The following is a 22,580-nucleotide window of genomic DNA, read 5'->3' as shown; positions in this document are numbered from 1 at the left end:
CACTATGCGGTCCCACCAGTCTGTGCTTGTTTGCCCAGAATCGGCATTCCACTGTATCAACCAGCCCCAGTGCTGCCATGATGTCCCAATTGCCACAACCCATGCTTTCAGGAACGTCTGTGTCCATGTCCTCATCAAAATCCTGCTCATGCTGGCGTCTCTTAGTCTGGTTCTGCATATATTCAAGGATAAGGCGTGAGGTGTTTACAATGCTCACAACAGCAGCGGTGACGGTGAGCTGAGCAGGCTCCATGCTTGCTGTGGTATTGCGTCTGCAGGAGAGCAGAGTTGCAGCGGAAGCGGTGGATGACGATGGTTAGCACCACGCAGATTTCTGACAACTTGGAAAAAGTTGCTATTGAGACTGAACACATTTACAAGAGCAGGAGAGCAGAGTTGCAGCGGAAGCAGTGGATGATGATGGTTAGCCAGTCCTACTGCACTCTCTGCTGACAGCAGCATCCAGGACACAACAGCAGCGGTGACAGTGAGCTGAGCTGAGCAGGCTCCATGCTTGCCGTAGTATGGTGTCTGCATGGGAAAAAGGCACGAAACGACTGTTTGACGTTGCTTTCACAGAGGGAGGGGCGACTGATGATATGTACCCAAAACCACCCGCAACAATGTTTTTGCCCCATCAGGCATTGGGAGCTTAATCCAGAATTCCAATGGGCGGCGGAGACTGCGGGAACTGTGGAATAGCTACCTACAGTGCACCGCTCCATAAGTCGATGGTAGCCACAGTAGTGAGGACGCACTCTGCCGACTTAATGCGCTTAGTGTGGACATACGCAATTGACTGTATAAAATCGATTTCTAAAAATTGATTTCTATAATATTGACCTAATTTCGTAGTGTAGACATACCCTGTAAGGCATTTTACTTAATACTCCAAGATATTCTGATTAAAACATTAGCACTATACAATACCAATAAAGCACATGTTAAATGGATTTAGACCTGATCTCAAATGGATTAAGAACTGATCTCAAAAAGTAGTTGTCAATGGAGAATTGTCATTGAATAGGTGTGTTCCTAGTCGGGCTCTGCAGCGATTGGTACAAGGCCAGATGCTATTTAACATTTTCATCAGGAATCTGGAAGTAAATGTAAAATCACTGCTGATATAATTTGTGGCTGATACAAAGATGGCAGGCAGAGTGGTAAATGATGATGACAGGGAAGGCATACAAAACAATCTGACTTGCTTGGTATACTGGGCCCAGGCAAACAAAGTTTGTTTTAATACAGTCAGATGCATACATATATGTGCATCCAGGAAAAAAGGAATGCAGGCCATACCCACAGAATGGGGGGTTGTATCCTGGAAAGCAATGCCTGAAAAGGATTTAGGGAGTCATAGGGGACAAGCAACTGAACATGACCTCCCAGTGCAAGATGTAGCAAAAAAGGGCTAATGTTTTCCTTGCATGTATAAACAGGGGAGTAAAAAGTAGTAAAAGAGAGGTGAGTTTACCTCTGTCTACTGCACCAGTGAGATTGATACTGGAATTCTGCATACGATTGTGGTTTCCACATTTTTAAAGGGAGGTGGAAAACTTGGAGAGGGTCCAAAGAAGAGCCACAAAAATGATTTGAGAGCTGAAGAAAATGATTTACAGTGAGAGACTTAGAGCTCAAGATGTTTATCTTATCAAAAGGAAGATTGAGTGGTGATTTAATTACAGTGTACAAGTGCAGGGTTCTATAATCTAGCGGCAAAAGGAATAACTACCACCAATGGCTGGAAGCTGAATCTAGACAATTCAAATTAAAAATAAATGAGTAACCATTGGAACAAGCTGCCAAGGGAAGTGGTGTCTTCAAATCAAAGTTGGATGCCTACATGGAAGATAAGCTTTAACCAAACACAAGTTATTTGGCTCAATACGGGATAACTGTTTGAAATTGAATGGTCTGTGGTATATAGGAGGTCAGACTAAATGATATAATGATCCCTTTTGGCCTTAAATTCTATGACTCTATGGGTACATCCAGACTACCTGCCCTATCGGTGGGTAGTGATCGATTTATCAGGGATCGATATATCGCGTCTTGTTAAGACGCGATATATCAATCCCCGAACGTGCTCCCCGTCGACTACGGAACTCTGAGGCACAACACTGAACTCACAGTCCAGGGGAGAGGGAATCTATGATGGCTTTCCACCATCTTTGGACTTGGCCATCCTGGGCTATTTTGGGGGCTGGAGAAGACCTTGGGTCCTGTCTAGTTTATAGCAGACTCTGTGGGCTCCCCTATGGGGGCCTAAAATTTCTGGGAATCACCTCAGCTTGGTATTACCATCAACGCACACTTCCAGCCCATCCCCACCCCAACCAAGGATTGCAAAGAGGCCTCTGGAGGTAGCCTTACCGCTTCCCTATATAGTGCCTATACATCAAGGGCATCCACCAGGACTGTTCAGGCTCCTTTATGTCATGCCAACCATTTAGGCCAGGCCTGTTCATTTTCTTTCCAAATGTTTCATAAAAAATACTTTCCATTATTTTTTTCAAACAGCACTAGTAAAAACTAGTCACATGAGCAAGCATTCCTGGCACAACCCCTCTGAAATGAGGAAATCAAGGATGTTGCTCTTTGGGACATGAAATGCTTCTTTTCTACTCCTACCGCCTTTTCAGGGTTTCCCATAGCAGCTGTTGTTGAGCTAGCATTAAAAACCATAATAAAATAAATTTCCCAAGAAAATACATTTCCTCACTCTTAGAAGTCCACTTCTGATTACATTTATGAAACCCAACTGACTTGCTGAGAAATAGCGTTCCTTGCGTCAGTGTAAATACTGTAATTATTGGGATTACACTATACCCCAAGTCTTTAGGATGCCAATAGCATGCTCAGTGTCACTTGTCTTGGAAACATTGTAGCTGCTTCAGCAGTGAGGTCTTGTAGGTGCTAGCCCTTGTGGGGCCAATAACGACTCAGACACATGGCTAAGGGAAAGGATTTTGCTAGGGCTGGTAGGAAAGGGGAAAGGTTTCAAATACCCTAAGTAGCAAGGTTTAAACAATTACGGTTCAAAGCGCACAATAGCAGTTCTTGTTGTGGGGCCTTGGTGCAGCACAATCACGAGTCAGGGCTCGTCAGGCCAGTGGCCTGGGGTGCTCTCGCCAGTCTAGTCTCTATTCAAGCAAATAAACATTTATGAGTTTCCAGGTCAGGCTCAGTTAGTGTCATTCATTGAGGCCCACTTGGACTAGTTTCCTGCCCAGCCACTGCTGCTCCCATAAGTCTCACACAGACCTGCACCTATCTGTGATATCTGTCAGTCAGAGCCTGTTCCACCTGCAGCTTTGGCCACAGACTAAGGGCTGGGCGACACTGAACTTTACATGAACATAGCTACGTTTCTCAGCGATGTGTAAAGTTATGTGGCTATGCCAACCTACCGCCTGGGATAGCTAGTGCGATGGACAAATTCTTTCATCCACCTTGCTACTGCATAGCAATTAACTACAGCAACAAGACATATCCACCCACACACCGCGTTGCTGTAGTAAGTGTCTAACACACACAAACTGCTGCAACTGTAGCATTTTAAGTGTAGCTAGACCCTCAGGTCCTGGGGCTTCTCTTCAGCTCCCTGCTGCTATGAGGTTCCCACTCCCGCACAAACAGAGCCAGCTACTTCCTGGTTCAGGACCTCTCGCTCGTCTCTCCTCTTATCTGGCCAGAGGAAGGGGAGTGCAGTGGGGAGGGGACTGATGGCAAACACAGTCACTGCCTAACCATCAGGAAGGGAAGGTACAGTCAGGAGGGAGCTGATGGGCATTACAGTCCCTATTGTGCAGATCCATCACACTACGGAGTAAGATCAAAAGCAGGCCTTATGTATTTAGGTTCACTGATTCTGAGCTTTAATTTAAGGTTGGTTTGTTTCTTCCTGTAGTTGTTAACCGAGCTCATATTGCCCCACAGCCTCATTTCCAGCCGACTTGGGCTTGGCACAAAGCCTGAGGGTGGGGAGGGTCAAAAGTGGTTTAAAAAGCTGGTGCACTAAAAATAGCAGTGTGAACATAACATAGGGTGGCCACTCATGCCTTCCTGGAATACCAGACATTCTAGCACATCCAGGAATGGCGTGGGCCTGCCCCTGCTAGTATGATCCCCACCCATGCTGGTCTGACCGCAGATGCATGCAGTGGACAGGGATGCTCAGGGGCCGCCCCAAGCATGGCAGTCAGGCGGCTTACGGCGGCATGCCTGTGGGAGGTCCACCGGTCCCGCAGCTTCGGCGTACCTGCCGCCGAATTGCTGCTGAAGCCGCGGGACCGGTGGACTTCCCACAGGCATGCTGCCGAAGGCTCCCTGACTGCCGCCCCTATAGCGACCGGCAGGCCGCCCCCCGCGGCTTGCCACCCCAGGCACGCGCTTGGTGCCCTGGTGCCTGCAGCCGCCCCTGGGGATGCTGGGGGTGCGGAGAGTCACTGAACCAAACTGTAAACCATGTATATAGTGGAAACCACTTCAAGCCAGGGGGTGTGGTAGCACCTCCAGCACTTCTAGTTCCAGCCCCTATGACAGTGGGCACCATCTTTAAGACAGCACTGAGCCTCCCCCTCACTCCCCTCCCTGGCATGATTTTTGTGTGTGCGGTCACACTGGTAGGGGATGGGGCATCCGCCTGGTGCACTCTTCAAAAGGGCTCTCCCATGCAATACCGTACAAAACCACATCTGGTTTTGTCTGAGTACTAGACAGGGGAGAAACCCTAAAATGGGCAGCAGCTGGGACTCCCCAAGTCCAAGCCTGCCCAACCCTCTCCCCCAGCTCACCTTTTAAGAAGCAAGCTCAGGCAGCTAGCCTGAGCCACCCATCTACACTGCTACTTTTAGTGCACTACCTTGAGCAGAGCTAGCTTGAGGGGGACTCTTACCTTGCAGCTGCACGGACATATCTCTAGTGAGCCTTTACACAGGCAGGGATCAATGGAGCATCTGGCCCCAAAGTTAGCTGTAGCTTATGAAGTCTTTGCCCAGCGTTACACCATTAGAACATGCGACAGGAAAGCAATCCACTGTGTCACATGTTTAAATGCAATAGATCATATAGTCAGCTTGTACAAAATAGAAGTTCTTCAACTTTCTTTGCTGGTGATCTCACCTGTCAAGGCCAAATAGCCTGAATCAAACCAAGCCCTCCTCATCCCAAGAAATTTCCAATGAAAATTACCATTGACTCCATTTACTGATCAGAATTCTCTCCCCCGGCCCGCCAACAGCAAGCATGCAGGGAAACGTGTAGGGCAATAACAAAAACATGCTGAGGCAAAAGTTTGCAGCTGTTTGGTCTCGTCTATCGCTGCACCTGAATTTCTGGCACCCGCAGACTACGCCCCCACCAATGTTTCAGATGAGTATAACATAATTCCCACGTCGACATCCACGTGAGAGATTTGTAGGCAACACATTATTGTCCGGTAGGTGGGATTCATGACACTGCTAGGAGCTTTCACTATTTTCCCCCCTCTCTCCCTGGAGCAGAGACTTTGCAGCCAGTTGATTAGAGTTCTGTGAATTTTCTTATTTGGGACAAGGAGTTTTCTAAGGTTAGAAGATAAAACCGAGGCCCAGAAAAATCTGAAAAAGGTTGCAAAAGGACTCAGACCCAGAGCCACAAAGGGACTTAGGCACTTTGAAAATCATAGGAACAGCATTGCAATTTACAAAACCTGAGTTAGGCTCCCTGGACGATGAATGGGGAGAGATAGGTGCCTAAGCATGTGATCCACATCCTACTATGCTAGGCGGGGAGCTACTGAGACAATCCATTGTGGATTTGGTAGTCCTGGTACTGTAGTTAATAGGGTGCATGGTGTTAGGCGAGCCCTCATTTAAATAAGGTCTCATGGGCCACTTGATATCCTTAAAAAAGAAACCCTTGGCCTTTAGATTAAGGTCAAAGGTGGTGGTGGTGATTTTAAAGACAAAAAACATGAGCTAGATCATAAATTATATAGCTTGACTGGTCTGGCTGTCAGTGAATTTAAACATCTTGCAGATTCAGAAGTAAAACATTTGTGAATGTTAACATGTGCTCACAGACACTCTCCTGTAGTAGAGTATCGCTGCTTTAGGAGGTGGGCTAAAATAAATTCTGTAAGCCTGGGATGGGCTGTAATTAATCTGTCCTTGAGTGTTGGCTGGATGCACCTGTTGAACTATGAATGAGTCTTTGACCATGAGGCATGATTATAAACAGGAATGCGTACAGAAGCTCTGAGGGTTCAGAGCAGCACATATTTTATGATTAAGGTGGGAGTGAGGAAATGCAGGTTAATGTGCTAGAAGGCAGGGACTGATATACAGAATAGGAATGTGTGGGATGCTTGGGGCAATAATTGGAGAGAGACTGGTGGGGGTTAGCTTCAGGGGCTGGAATGTGTTTTCCCTTGTGTTGGGACAGTGCCTAGCACATTATAGACACGACTAGCATACAAATACATAATAATTAAAGAGCTGAGCATTGGTATAAATTGCATCATCTCTGCTGATCTTCTAACTTGTACATTTTGAAACTCTGCAGGGGATAAGCCCGTATGTAACTGCTCAACACCGTATTCCTTGTAGGTAAATATTTCACTGTTGATAGTGAATCTTATTCTTTCTTGCTATGCCCCATGACTTTGCAAACAGCCAAAGAACTGTTTTGTGTCTTCATTGTAAATTGCTGCTAAATCCTTGACCAATGCCATTATTCTTTCTCCCAAGCAAACAGCAACCTAATGAATGGTTCTGTAAAATTGCTTTATAAATTGTTAATGAACTCCAAAGTCAAGCTATTATCACATTTCTACTCCACAGAGAGACTACTATCAATGCGAACACTCTTCCTGATGCTTTAAGCGTTTAGCATTAATTACACTTTACAATGAGATCTATTTTCATTTTTGCTCTCTGAGCATTTGTTATATCCTTCCTCTGTAAAGTTTGTTTAGTCTTTTTTTCTTTTGCCCCAGCATCACCTTCTGCTGCCAGAAGACCCTCAGATCAGCCTTTCCCACTGCTAAAGTGGTCAGTGATCTGTAATGACCTTTATTATAACTTTCTACAACAGACTTATGCAAGCTTCTTTCCCATTTCTGACAAGTTCACTAACTGCCCTTCAGTCCAGTAGGGATAATGAATGCATGGAGAAGCACAGAGACACACATAGCATTTGGAAACCATGCCAACAGCAACCTTGAACTGCTAGAGTCCTATTATTGTTGTAAAATATACCAGAAAAGAAGGGGAACCTCCTCCTACCCCCCATTAAAACCCATTTATAGGAAACATATACAAAAAGCTTGGTATTTTTCATAAGATCACTCTCTGGAGGGGATTTCTGGAAACTCTCCATTATATAACAGTGATTCCCTGTTGACTCTCACCACTCTCTTTCTTCAGGGATTTCACGTTTAAGCAGACTCACTGTATTGCAAACAGGACGTTTATTTGTTTGGGGTTGATAGTGAGCTTTGGGTAGTCTTAGCATTTCTCTCTCCAGGCCCTAAATAGTTATTACAGACTGGAGACAACATGTTTAAATGGGTAAAAGAGACCTATAAAAAACTGTTTCATTAACAATCTTTATTTTTTTTTCTATCTTGGATTGCTTTCAGCTATATAAACTAGGTAGTTTATTAAGAAGCCTATACATCTCCATGGGACATCTAAGGAATACCATTGCTGATAAGAACCCTCATAAATGTCTGGGGGGGGTTGTTTATATTTCATGTCCATATGAGAGTCGTCCTTTCTCAAAGCAATTTCAGGATGCTATCAAGATAGTATTCAGAGTTACTGGCTCCCTGGTCACAGCACAGCCTTAACAAAAGTCTATTGAAAAATCTTGTATTTCCAGTTTACAACAAAATGTTTCTTTTATGGTACAAAAATGAATCTAGGAAAACCAGCTAAAATTACTTCTGTAAATTGAAACCTTTCTGAGAAAGCACAGAACATACGTCTTCTGAGCAAAGAGATGTAAACTGTGTGCATCAGCTTCACATGAAGTTTAAGTCTGAATTAGTTCTTTAGTTGTCTGAAGTTTTTGCAATTGCATCAGAGCTCATAATGATATAAATCGGGAGTAACTACATGAAAGCAACAGAAAGGTATACTGTGGTTAAACTGGTGAGAGAGAAGAATTAGGCCCTTTGTTAAGAAAATTACAATTTATCAAGAAAGCAGGAAATAGCTACACAACAATTACAAATTAGACTAATTTTAGGCTTGGCAGAATTCAATTTTCTTTATAATTTCAATGGATAAGATCAATGTTTATTTTAAAGCATTTTTCCCCATTTTTACAAATTTAAATTTTCACGGTTGTGGGAAATTGAAGCAGGTTCAGGTATTGAAGGATCTGACAACAATTATTTGATGACAGTAGATGTTGAGATTCAAAAAGTTAAAACTTTATAAACACTAAAACACAACTTGTCACCGTTGCATGTCAAAATATACCAAGTAAATATCCTTAAAAAAACCTCTAAGTTCTCAAGCAGCATTTTTCTTACTGTGCTATCTGTAAATTTCTGTTATCGATGGAACAATTTTTTTCATTGGTTTGTGTGTGTGCAGAGAAATTGATGTTTACTGACATTTACTATTAAAAATCTAATCCTTCCAAGCCTATTTTAAACGATCTCATATTCACTTTTTATTATATGCTGAATTTTAATGAACATCAACAGCAGTAAGAACACAAGCTACTCACTGCTTAATATGGGATTGTTGGAAACCTGGCATGATTGCAGTTCCTCCTAAATCTACAAGTAACAAAATCAGTTACTTGCAGTCTACATCCTTCTACTATTTTCATGAGAAGGAAGATTACTGAATTTAATGGAATATAAGCATATCCTGGAACACTTACGTCCCAATCCTGCTGGTACTCTGTGCATGGAACTACCATGGACTTCTCTTGGCGAGTGCCAGAGGATAAATATATAGGATCCAATCCAGAGCTCCCACTGAAATCAATGAAAAGATTCACATTAGGTTTAGTGGGAAATGGATCAGACCCATGGGCACTTCTTTCTGTAGGAGCAATGAATTTAGTTCTTGTCTTCAAAGGTTCTTCTTTTGCTAATGTGACCTAAAAGAAGCTAACGAAGGACAAAAGAAAGTTTGCAATTATTTTCTAAGAGGAGGAGGAGGGGTAGAAAATCTAGTGGAAGAGCTGGAATTATCAAAACAATTTAAAATACATACTGATTATCAGACAAATAGGTCAACTTTTATATTTAAAACCTCATTTATTTACACAATGTACAATATTTACAACATTTAAAAATCAGATATTTAAAAAGAAGATATATTGTTCAGAACCTAAAAATAAATATGTAGCATCTCAACATTTATATGCTATTAAAATATCATACTACATCCACAGACTGGCTGGTGCACTAAGAGTTTGGGGCAAAGAGGAGAATTATGCACAGATTCTCCGTAAACATTGTTTTCAGAGAATTTATTTAAAAAAAAAACTATTATAAATACAGCTATTTCCCACACTGTACATTCCCAGTAACTTTAACTTATTTGTTGACCAAACCCCATGTATCTGTATATAACAGAACTGGTAGCAACTTCGTTCCAACTTCTCCTTTTACGGACAAGACTGGGTTCTTGCACACCTGCAATGCACTGATGGGGATGAGGTTAGAGGAGATGGAGCTGCAAAGTAGAAGAAGCCTGAATCATTCTATCTATGCAATGATGAAACCATCAGAATAGCTTGGGTTGCTGCTGGAGAACATGATTAGCAGTGGCTGTACCTGTTGCTTTGGAAAGATGAGTATGTGCCTTGACACAGCTTTGTACTTGCTATGGCTGGAGAGCATTACTGAGTTCACAAGCCATGTCTCAGTCTAGCACTCCCTTGATATGAGGTCTGCATAGTGGCTCCCAGGGCTTTCTTGCCTGCGAGTGCATCTGCACAGACACACCCAGAATTTAGCCATATGTCATTTAACTGTACAAACGGTAGGTACAAAACCTTTTTTTCAATGCTATTACTATTAATAAAATATAATCCCTCCCTAGTAAAAAGGATAGCCACAGCATAGTCAAGATGGTTCGACTCATCTAGCTCATCAAAATGTTACGTTTGGTGAGGCTTCAGCAGTAACTTAAAAATATCACCCAGTTAACCAAGAATCAAAAATGTAAATTCTACAGGAAAAGTATTAAATACACCTCTACCCCGATATAACGCAACTTGATATAACACGAATTCAGATATAACGTAGTAAAGCAGCGCTACAGGGGGGCGGGGCTGCGCACTCCAGCAGATCAAAGCAAGTTCAATATAGCGCGGTTTCACCTATAACGCAGTAAGATTTTTTGGCTCCCGAGGACATCGGGGTAGAGGTGTATAGAGATACGGCTTACATATAGAGAGACTACTCTTGCAATCTCAGTGGCTGACCTATGCAGCTCTAATGCCAATGGGAGTTGAGGGTGCAGAGCAGCTCACAGGATTGGGCTTTAATAACCTAAGAAAGTCACCTCAAGAGGGGACCAAACTTTGTGCAATTGAGGGCCACACCATTAACTCGCCAGGAGCCCAAAGGGCAGGCCTCCCTTGCATAAAACTAGCAGATTGAAACCACCCTTGTAATTAATAACAGGGATGGTTGAGCTGGTCACTCAAATTAGAGATCCACATATTTTACTGCAATGCCATAAACATGATGCAACTGGATGAAAACACCGAAATTCAATGGCTTTTGACCAAGAACATGACCATTTGTGAATGAAAATGGGCCAACTTTCACTCAGTTTTATTTGGAAGTAAAATTCAACTTTTTAAAAAAAAAAGGGTAAAGCTCAATTTTCACACTGAAATGTGTAAAAATACCTGAATTTTCACACAAGCGAAAATTCTCCAATCCCTCAAAAATGTGTGGGGCATGGGTGGGAGGGTTCAGATGAATTGTGTGGTTTTGCAATTTTCCCATAAGAAAATCTTTCACACAATCCTAAATAGTACAGCTGTGTAGCCCAAAAGAAGCCATTGACCATTACAACTAAGACAAGAGCATTGCTTACCGGCATCAACAGTGTCTAGAGATTATTGATATTTTGAAGAAACTCTACAGGATTAGTGTTTGTGGATAATTTTTATGCCATTCAGAAGGCAATTTCTTATCGAAGATTTTTTACAGAGCACTTGGATTCCAGCAATATTTCCTCCCTCTTTATAATACATTTCATCACATAAGCCTCAGAGCATAAACCTGTATTGTAATTTGATAAAGTGCAAGTTATCAGTTGATTCTTGCTAACCAAAAATAGCTCAAAAACACTTAAATGTATAGTTACACATTGTATAGTCTATCAAAGTTCCACCTACTTTTTTGTTTAGTTTTAAGTTAAACCAGTGAGGGAAACTTTAATTTACTACTGGCCTTGTAAAGCAAGTTAATCTTTTTTCAACACTGGTGCAAAATATTATAAATTATCATAGTATATATTACAGTTTTACCCAATCTTAAACCAACTATCCTATTAGGGTAAATTGTTCTTAAGAATGTTTTTTTAAAAAAACAACAACAATACATTAGATTCTAATCATACCATACAAAAATAAATATTGTATAAATGATTTACAAGTGACATACACAACAGTTGGTGCCAAAAATACAGCCAAGACTAGTAAAAGTTTCACCCTATATGCCGGGAGTGAACATTAGAAATAAATGATGTTTTTCTTAGTCTTTCTTTGTCAGAGTATAATCATGCACTACAGTGTGTTTCTTGCCATGTGGCTATTCAAATAGCAGTTTTATACATTTTGAGATATACTTTTAAATGCAAAACCTCAGGCATAGTCCTGCGGTTGTTTGGTATGTATAATTCTCACTGAAGTGAACAGGAATTTGGAGAGTGGGAACATTGCTGGATCAGTTCTTAATTTAATAGTAATTTAGTTCCAAGTTATAAAAGAAAAAACGGTCTACAATGGTAGTTAAAAATATTGTCATAAAAGTTGATTTTAGTCAAGCTATATCTTACTCTCACTCTTAAAGTCCATACCCCAGTGACATCACTGGGACTTGCATGCATGGACTCAAGCCAGAATATGTCTATGTGGTTGTTCCAAAACACAGTGAGTTCAATGGGACTTCTTATGTGCTTAAAGGTAAGCATGCGCTTAAGTGCTTTGTTAAATTAGAGCTAGTGTTAAGCACCTTGAAGGACTGGGCACCTAGCTGTAAAAAGAAATAAAATTGTGAAGCACTATTTGCTGTGCTGCCTTGTCATGCACCATCATATTCCACAGGAGGCTTTTAAATAGCTTTTAATATACATTTTCCTCTCTTAGACTAAAACTGGTTGGTTGTATTTTAGCCCATGCTTCAATCAATAGAGCTTAAAAAACTAAGGTCTTTAAAATATCTCAGGCTTGACTTACAAAATGGAGGTGTGATGTCATTCTTTACAGAATGGATGAGTATTTACAGCAGGTAACAACACCATGCTCAGCACCACATCCAAGCATTTTAAAAGTCAGATGTGAAAGTTTCTTTTTCCTCTCTGGGTTCTCATGAAGAAAAAAAAAACATCTTCACTGTTGATGGATTACTTTAGAGAAGGCATCTGTGAACAGCTGAAGCTTGTTCACAATCTCCCATTGGACCCAGTTCTCCTCTAATGTTACTTTTATACTGGTGTAACTCCATTGACCTCAATGGAGTTACTCCTGATTTACATCACTGAGAGAGAAGCAGCAGATCCATTGAACTTTGTGGTGTGCAAAAAAAATGACAAGGCAGGCGTATAGAGTTGAGGTTAGCTACTGTGGGGTTTCCAAACAAATCAGGAAGGTGCCAAAGATTGATATGATAATCAAATTATTCTGTTGGAATCAGTAAATAAATACTCCTTCATGAGAGAGCTTCAAATAATCAAATTATATGATTCTATAGCTGCATAATATATTTTTAACAAATATTACCACTTCACAGAGAGAAGACAAATTTCAAGAATATTCTATGTACCCGTGTATATGGGTGACCCACTAGCATTGAAAATATTTCAAATGTGTTTCTACTCAAAATATTAAGTGAAAACAATTGGATTATTCTCCCCTTCAGGAGAATACACTTCAGGAACATTTAGGTGCAATACTAACCAAAATTAACAAACAAACAAAAATCAAGAAGAAATCAAAAATTTTGGGAATGTTGTTGAAATACTAAGATTGTGAACATATATTAAGATAAGGTCATACATTGATACTAAGGTTTTCATCCAGTTAAGCTTTTCCAACTATACAAATGGCACCTTATGACATCGCTATGAAGTAAATACCAACAGGAGACATGACGTTATTATTGATATATGTTGGGAAAGTCTTTTTGTCTGATTTATAGGGGATGTCGTTGCAAATATTGCATCAGTTGCGTTTCTGGGTAATGGCAAGTTGCAGATATTTCCTTCACAGCAGGAAGTGCAGATCTGAAAGAAATAAAACTGTTCAGTAACCAGAGTTATTCCACTTCTGAAGATACCTCAGTACCTCAGACTAATGAGTGGATTTATCATGATGTTTGCAAACTATCACATTGGTCATTCTGCTTATATGTTATATCCCTGCCCCCAACTCTTTGTCTGTCTGTCTATTTCCATTGTAAGCTCTTAGGTGTGGGGACTGTCTCTTATTCTATAATTGTACACTGTCTGGCACAATGGTGTCCCAATCGCTGTGGGGTTTCCTAGGGACTACTACAATACAAATAACAACAGTATGGTTACAGTCACCCCTCCTTATTCTAGAGAGGCCTGGAGACACTGAATTTGTCTTGGATAGTATTAAGGTTTTCAGAATAGCAATTTGGGGCTTTGGCACAGGGTCAGGTGGTCATGAGAATTGTCTAGGACAGATGCGTGGCCTGGACAAGTGAGGTCTGCCATAGGGAGGGCTGTAGCATTCAGTTTAAAACAAATATATTTTTTTTCAGAGCAAGCCATTTAAAAAATAATACCCCTGTTCTGGCTGTATGTCTACAGCAGAGTCCAGGCAATATGTAGCATAACTTTCAGAAATTAATCACGTATTTATCTAGGCTTTTCTAGGTGCCCATCACCTGATATCTAGGCTAATATAATACTGGAGAATTAAATACACCAAGATACATGTTCTATGTATACAGTCTATTGTGAATAAATACTATTCAAAGGCCTGAATTCTCAGTTACATTGAGACCCCTTTACACCATTCTGGCAGCGTAAAGAAGACTTATAAGGTGTGTAAAGTAAATTCAGCTTCAATGGGACTGCTCCCAATCCCATTTATAAAGTTTATCTTGCGCTTTTGTCTTGCAGGATCAGAGCCATAGTCTGTCTTGGAGTTTAATTACCCGGGCAATTTACTTCAGTTATTAAGAGTTCAATGGCCGAGAGAATTAAGTTCAGTTCCACAACAGTTAGTGATAAAAGATTTTAAATGTTACCAACCGGTCACATTTAAGAACAACATTCAGAAATATTTACGAAGCACGTTGGACACCACGCATCTTAACTGGCCTGAATGCTGGAAGCGTAGATGGGAAAGGATACATTTTAAGGCATATCACTCAGTCATGTCCTAGAATTACTGAATGCTAGCATAGGATAAAAGATAGAAATGAGTATATGGGATTTTTAACTATCCTGCAAGACCCACATGATGAGTGTGTCCTAGTGGAAACACCACAACATTTCAAGGGGTGTTGATTCCTGTCCAGTATCCCTTGTTAAAAAAATGGAGCATAAAGTTGGTGCCAGTGACTGACACATAGCCAAATATAGCAGACAACACTGCAAATGAACATTTCAGGCAAGATTGTGCTGTGGTCCCATATGACTATGCAGGGACATGTAGGATTTGTCAGGAACTTGGGTCTTGGCTCAGGGGACAGAGGAGTTGCATGCCACCAAGAGCAAGTGAGTCGGGTTTGGGGGAGGCGGACGGAGTGGCTTCACCTCACTTTCAGGCATCAACCACTGACCTGGGCAGGCACCAGGTAAAAGTAAGTTGCACCCTTTTCAAGGCTACAGTAAGTTACTTCTCCTCGCAGAGGGAGCAGAGAATTCCTTCCTGGGGCTACTGCATGATGTATCGATATTTAATGTCATTTGGGAAAACTTATCCAGTCAACATTAACATTCTCATTTCCCCCCCTCTTTGGGGGCTGGAGGGGTGGTTTCTTGGTCACCAGCTCATGTCAGCATGGTTCCTGCAGAAATTGTAGTGACATGGGCTAAAAGAGAGGTGGGAGGCCAGGAACAGGTCAGGAAGAACATGGCCTCCACACAGATGACACAGGCCCCTGCGAATAGTGGGGGAGCCACTGGTTTGCCCCTGCTTCTTTTGTCCCTCACCCTCAAGTGATAATGTGTAGGAGAACTTCACAGAGTTTCATGTGGCCAGGAAGGAGGGAATGCTATGGCCCGAAATTGCTAGAATACCACAGGGAACAGAGCCTGGTTACTCATAGGAATATCCTACTGGACCCTACTTTTGAAATGTGTCCGTAGTTTGAAATCTTGACTTATTTTTCAGTAAAACAGCTTTTTTAAAACAACCCATTCCTGATAAAATTAGAAGATCCAGCGCAGGTATGGAATGTCTACTCCGAGTATTTTATCCAGCGTAGGATAAATAAGTCACCGCATGACTACTGACTGGTGGGTGCCCTTATTTACTATGCCCTACATTGGTGGGGCTACAAAAACACTTCGCAGGACAATGTCCCCACTCATTAAAAAGAACTGGGCTGAGAAAAGCAGGAAGTATAATAGTATAAGCAAAATTGTATTCAATTTCATTAAAATGGTTCTCTTTCCTACGGTACCAGTGGATCTTTAACATACCATCAAAAATGTCTAGCCATGTCCCTGTCTTTCGTCTTGTAGACCCATTATTTTAATTCCTCAAGGAGGGTGGATGTTGTGACTCTTTCCTGTGTTTATGTTTTTGCACCTTTCAATCTGTGTATATACATACTGGCCCAAATCCTTCCTTAGTTATTACCAATTTTTATTCAGGCAAAGTTTCCTTTGCCTGAGAAAAGGAAGTTTTGTCACTGGGAAAAACTTGAGTAAGGACTTCAGGATTTGCTCCTGTATTTGTAAGGGCAATGTTTATAGATTTTACTTAGATCTGCAGAGTTCATGCAAATTATATGCTCCCATTATTTAACACGGACCAAATTCACTTAAATCACTAACACCAGTGGGAGCAGGAGTTAGCCCATAATCTTCTTTACCTCATGCTTAAAAGGCTCACTTCCCTTTTTTTTATGAAACAAAGCAACATGAATGTAGCAAAGGACTGATCAAAAATAGAGACATTACAATTTTGGTGATATTGTTCCACCTGTTGTATGTGTCAGACTTCTGGCTAAGAGCAGAAGATTTCTGCAGTTTGTACCAAAGCAGATAGTTTTTGCCCCTAACCTTGTGGCCTTCGTGTTTTGAATCTATGCATCCAGTAGACAAACAGTCCTCCAGTGTCACACAGCGCTTAGTGACAGATATACTTTCTCCACTGGCTTCCAATGTGTGTTGAGTGTAACAGTATCTTGTCCCTAAGAAGAGAAAGAAAAGCATTTTTGGTTCTGGACAAATTCTATTTATAATTCATACTTCACAGAGCTGCTGTGCTCACATTTTGGAAATATGGATGCAATCACTAAGTGAAGAAAGTCATGGCAAACACAAAAAATGGAAGAAATATACCGAATTCCTATCCTAGATCAAACTGTAAATATGTCCACACTAGTGTTGTAAACTCTTATACAGTGCCTCAGATCTCAAACATCTCTGAAGATTAGCTTTGGAAGAGACCTCAGGAGGTCACCTAGTCATTCTAGATATGGATCCAAATATCATGGGTGAACTAAAGAGACCTCCAAACTCTGAACATCCCAATATGGATCCAGGTCTAAAAATCAATACCTCAGGACCATCCCTAGTTTATAGCACTGCTAGCTTAAAAACAACTGTTAAATTCACACCAGTTGCAGGAATTCGCCATACACGTTTTGTCCCTAAATCTGACCTTTCATGCCCCTTAACATCAATTTATGTGGGTTTGAAGATTCTCTTCCACTAACTTCATGTACATGCTTTCCTTCCTCATGATTGAGATCACTGCAAATGTGAGCCATCCTTCCCATAGTCTAGACAGTGGACTGAATAGGTGGTCAGGAATACCAGTCTTCTAATCCTGGCTCTGCCACTGGCTAGCTGTGTACTCCAGGGCAAGTCACTTAGCATCTTTATACTTCAGTTTCTGCAGCTATAAAATGGTGATTAATGCACTTCCCTACCATGCAGGGCACTTATGAGGATTAACTAGCTCTATGTTTCCCAAACTGTAATGAAGCCAATGACACCCTCCACTATTCCCACCGGGAATGCGCTGAAAATGTAAACCATTGTGTGAGTGATTAAAACAAAAATCAAAATTGTCTTCATCTACAAAGGGAACAGAAAGGCATTGGACTCTGATTTCCTATTTCTGTAAGATGATATAAACATAGGAAACATTTTTTCTCATTTTTATGTCCTGCTTGGTAGGTAGTGATGAACATCCTGCCTGCTTTCATGGGAAAAAAATGTGTAATTAAATTAAAGTGGATGTTCTTGTGCAGCTGTTATCTTTAACTGGAAGAGAGTCTCACAAATTCTTCACTTTTTAGGCATTCATCAACTACAAAGAGAAGGATTATTGAACTAATGTGTTATTAGTTAGCATGGGCAATAAAAATACCAGATGTTTATCATAAGTTTGGCCAGCTCTGAACTTCAGTGGTGATACCCATGACAAACAGACTGGAGCATTTCAGATCTCTGAGGATGATCTAACAGGCTGCCTTTGCTTAAATCTACAGTCACTACAAACACAAGACTTTTAATATATTTTAATATATATTCTACTCAGAGGTCAGAGCCTAATTTTATCAGATGCTGAGTGCTCTCTACTCCCACTGATGGGAGTGATGGGACTTGAAAATACTCAGGCCCAGATCCTCAAAGATATTTAGGCACCTAAATCTTATTGAAATCAATGGGAGTTAGGTGCCATTTAATACCTTTAAGGATCTGGGACTCAGCACCTCACAGGATTGGGCCTCTAGAGTAAAATCCATTCCCAGTAAAGCAACAGAACAAGGCCTATGCATGTACCACTTAAGTCTCACATAAACCTTATCTGTGGCATAGAGCCTGTGCTGCCTCTCTGCACAGGGGTGAAGTTTAGCCTTTATACATATCAGCTGAAACCCATTTACAATTCCATGTTTCTAGAAGACACCACAGTATAATGCACCCAATGGCTCTCTTTAATGGGGGTTTTGTTGTGATTAACAGACTTACTTTGGGCTGAAAAAGTTCAAGAACGGACAATATTTTAAATCTTTTGTTGGAAAATATTCTAGGCAATAACCAGTGAGATATGTGCATTTTTGTGTCATGTGAGACCTACTCTTCCTCTCTTTCATAAGTACTTCTTAGGTCATGAGCACCTCCTGCAAGGTGAGGATCACCCTGAAATCCTGTTGAAGTCCATTGGAATTCAGGGGCTCTGCAGCCTACAGAATCGACTCCTTAGGGAGCAACAAACTGTGTTTAAGTATTACTGAGGGCCAAATCCTCTGAGGTATATAGGCACCTAACACCTACTAAAATCAAAGGCAATTAGGTACTACATTCCTTTGAGGATCTGGACCAGAGTGCCTGGGTGACAACTGAGAACACTTGGCACTTCACAAGACATGCTCAGTACCTTGCAAGATTGAGCTCTTACAGAGAACCATTGCAATGCTTGCATTTACCAGCTTCCATCTACATGCATCAGTGAAGATGCTCTTAACATCCCAAATAAAAGTCTTTTTTCCCTGGATTCAAGATACATGCATATAAAACCCTCTCAAGGGACTGAAGTAAAGTAATGTTCTTTGTGCATTCTAGCCTTTTGTTATATATTGCCTGTTTTCCCAGTGCAGGGTAAGTGCAGTGATCACAGCTGATAAGATGAAGGCATATCTTGGGTTTATATAGAGGACAAGAGGCAGCCCAGAGCAAAGATGAGTGTAAAAGTGAAATAGATAAATCTACATTACAGTTAATACCTTGGGGAGGTGAGAGCTTTGGTATGCTGACGCTGATGGGGTCACAGGTAAGCAAATGGGCTGATGGGCCTGCCCACTACATAAAGTTAAGCCAAAGAATTGAAGAATACATAATGGAATCAATGTCCTTTATCTGTGCATCATCTCTTGGGCACTAAGGTGTCCAAGGCCATGCAGGAACTGTGACACAATCAAGAACAGAACACAGTTCTCCTGTTTCCCAGATACTTGTCTTAATTATAAGATCATCTCGTATCAGGTTAAATGTAACCCAAATTTTAAGTTGTGCAAAAAAATGAATTAATAAAAAAAATGATATATGATTTATCATTTGAAAATGTCTCTTTAAATGCAGCTTCAGTTATTAAAGGTGGAGCTCGTAGTGCTACTTATAGTTAAGGTTGCCCAACACTTTCCATTATAAGACCCCGTTTTCAGTTACTTATAATTTTGGCTACTTAAACAGTTCAGGCTAAAATTTCCCAGGCTGGATGTCTGCCTCAGAAAGAATTTTTTTTTTTTTTTTTTTTTTTTAAGTGTCAACAAAAATGGTTCAGCCATTTCAGATCATTAAGAATAGGGAAAAATCTGTTGTTTTGTTCATGTTAAGAGAAATTCTTTCAACCATTCTGTCGACAAGCTCTGGCACCTCCATGCTGTGCCGTTTGCCATCACCATGAAAATTCACCTAAATTTGATCAAGTTATAGCCTCTGCAAAATCTCAGTTTGCTCATGCTCAGTAGACACTTGTTAGAATTTGGTAGCAAGTTCTCCAAAGACTCCATCTCCACTGCGCATGCTCAAACCCCTCACAGCTCCTAGGAGCAACTGGACTGCACATGTCTATCCCCACAGAGTGACTGAGCATCCTGGAGCCTCAAGTGCTGAACAAGCATTTCCTTCCAATTGCTCCTCCCAGCTGCTGAGAGCAGCTGTGGTATTGGACACAGGGAAGCTGGCTTGGGAGAGAGGGACCGGACCTAAGTGGAGATGGGCTAGGAGATGAGGGGGCAGAGGCTGGAATGTGGTGGGGGAGGGGGACAAGAGCCAGAGTGCATGAGAGTTGAACAAGCATAGAAGTGAAGGGGGCAGGAGGTGGGGCACTGGAGGGATGGTGTTGGATGGGAGCAGAAGAGGGAGCAGGAGCTGGGGCTTGGGTCTGTTAGATAGTAGCAGAAGGGAAGGGAAGCAGGAGCCTTAGGAGTTTGGATAGGAGCAGAGAGGGCTTGACTTTCAATTTTACCATGCCTTTAACATAGGCTTTTTAGATGTAATATGTATACAGGATCTGACAGTCATAACTTTGATGCTGCTTTAGGTGGCACCTATCCACTTAACAGTTTGCCTCAGTTGTCAGACTCTGCTCAGTAGCCATTCAGGAACTGAATATCAGGAATACTCCAAGTGCAGGGTCATAACAGAACTGGATAACACACTGTGCTTGAGATGGACCTACCCAGAAGAGAGGGCAGGTTAATGTACAATGGCAAGAAATGAGCCTGCACCCTTCTGCATTCTAGCAAATGCTGTCAGTCATTCATGTTCAATCCAGGGTTCATTCATGTTTTAATAATACACTGCACTAAATTTTAGTTATGCAGAAGTGTGCTTTCCATGTAACTCTTGCATTTATGCTCCTGTGAAAGTGACTTAATTTTTTAAGTATCAGAGGGGTAGCCATGTTAGTCTGTATCCACAAAAACAACAAGGAGTCCGGTGGCACCTTAAAGACTAAGGAATTTATTTGGGCATCTGAAGAAGTGGCATTTTTACCCACCGGACTCCTTGTTGTTTTAATTTTTTAAAATATCTATTTAACTAAAACAAATGCTCTGCTATTTAAAAAAAAATGCAATACCGAGAATTTTCTTATCTTTCAATATCACTTAACACAAGCAGTCCAGAAAAGGTTCAGATAACTGCAGAGCAGGAGGTGATACAACTTTACTCCTCTAGCTGCCCCCCGAGATAAAATCACCAACCTATGGAATGAGTAAATAACGTCAGGTCTTCACAATTACCCTGGGGGTCAATTTTCAGTTATAAGGTAAATTTTGAGGCCTGTTTACTAGAACTGTGACATGAAATTATTTTTTCTTCTTTCAGTTTGTTTAAAAAAAACTGATAAGTTAGTTTATTTTGAAATGTATTTGCTTGGAAAGTTGGAGATAAAAAACAAGCGAACACAGACACTGATTTTGCATCCAGAAGAAACAAATACAGATCACATCTGACTTTCCTTACAATATGAACTGAAAGTTTTCAGCCTGATTCTGACTCATGTAAGCCAATAGCGCTGATTCCTTCAGTTACACCAGTGTAACTCGACTGACTCCAGTGGAATCATTCCTGAATTACAATAGTGTGAGAAGAGAATCAGGACCAACAGATTTACACCAGTTTAAAATCAGTAGTAAGTGATAGCAGAATTAATGCTTCTCTCTCTCAAAAAGAAACAGAAAACAAAACAAGACAAGCTACACTTGTTTTTTATTTGTCAGCTGTGAATTGTTCTGCTTTGTTCCATCTCTTAGACTTTCCTTTGCGTCTGTTCCAAAATCCATGGTCATAGATAAAAAGTGCCAGTGCAAGTTATACTTGTCATTTCTGCAAGCAGCAGCTCATGAATACTACTCTTTCCTTCTTCCAAAGAAAGAGCAACTCTGGTCCTGGCCCTTTAAAATTCTACTTGTTCTGCAGAAAAGGAGAGCTGTTTCTTACAAGAATGCGTGGAAATCACCTGCAGGACAGGAACATTTTAAAGAGCCAGAGCTGTAAGACGGAGTGTGTTGCATGCATTGCTGCCCAACACTAAAGTAACACAGTGCTGTCTAGGTTATTATTTTCCATTCATTCTAAAGAATGCCACTATAGGGAGGTGGCACACAAGGACTTTGTCTCAGCCTCTGAAGATAAATAAAGTAGGGCATACAGTGAATCTGAGCTTGGTTCAGGCTAAAGTCCAGCTACAGAGTACACTGTTCCCAATGTACCTTGATAGTTTTAGGACTAAATGCTCCATGCTATGTGAGCAAAATGCTATCTGATAACTGCATTCTAAGGAGATTTGGGGTTCTTTGTTCTAAAGATAAAAAAGATGGATTCGAATTTCCACCTGGTCGATTCCGGGCTCCAAAAGCCCATATTTTGTAAATATGTCATGATCCTGCTGTGGTGAAATGTAAGAGAAACCAAGCATTTTTACAAGCAGATAAAACAAACAAGCTTTAATACAAGATAGAGTGGCAATAGTAGTTCACAGACATACCATCAAGAGCTGGTCTGCATAAGCCTGATTAACGAAATAAAGAGAGTCACTGGAAACATGATTTCCAAAAAGACAAAAAGAAAGCAATTGGCATTGCCTAGCTATTGGCTTCCCTTTAATGTCTAAATCAGTGATTCTTTGAAGCTGGGAAACATTTTTATTAAAAGCAAGCC

The 22,580-nt window shown here is 41.1% G+C and overlaps 1 protein-coding gene across 4 annotated transcripts in view; it reads right to left on the bottom strand.

Annotated features, from left to right (window-relative positions):
- Positions 1-9,248: 9,248 nt before the first annotated feature.
- The window catches only part of LYPD6 (LY6/PLAUR domain containing 6), a 65,943-nt gene continuing 52,611 nt past the window's right edge, over positions 9,249-22,580 (bottom strand). For all 4 annotated transcript variants that reach the window (XM_034785880.1, XM_034785879.1, XM_034785878.1 and 1 more), the window contains 2 exons: positions 16,461-16,591; positions 9,249-13,478 (listed from right to left, as the gene is read on the bottom strand). In XM_034785880.1, the coding sequence (XP_034641771.1) occupies positions 13,317-13,478; positions 16,461-16,591 (293 nt within the window). In that variant the 3' untranslated portion in view covers positions 9,249-13,316. The remainder of the gene's footprint in view (positions 13,479-16,460; positions 16,592-22,580) is intronic.

This window comes from Trachemys scripta, chromosome 11, assembly GCF_013100865.1.
Source record: "Trachemys scripta elegans isolate TJP31775 chromosome 11, CAS_Tse_1.0, whole genome shotgun sequence".
Taxonomy (NCBI): domain Eukaryota; kingdom Metazoa; phylum Chordata; order Testudines; family Emydidae; genus Trachemys; species Trachemys scripta.
This window is presented reverse-complemented; position numbering and strand designations above follow the sequence as displayed.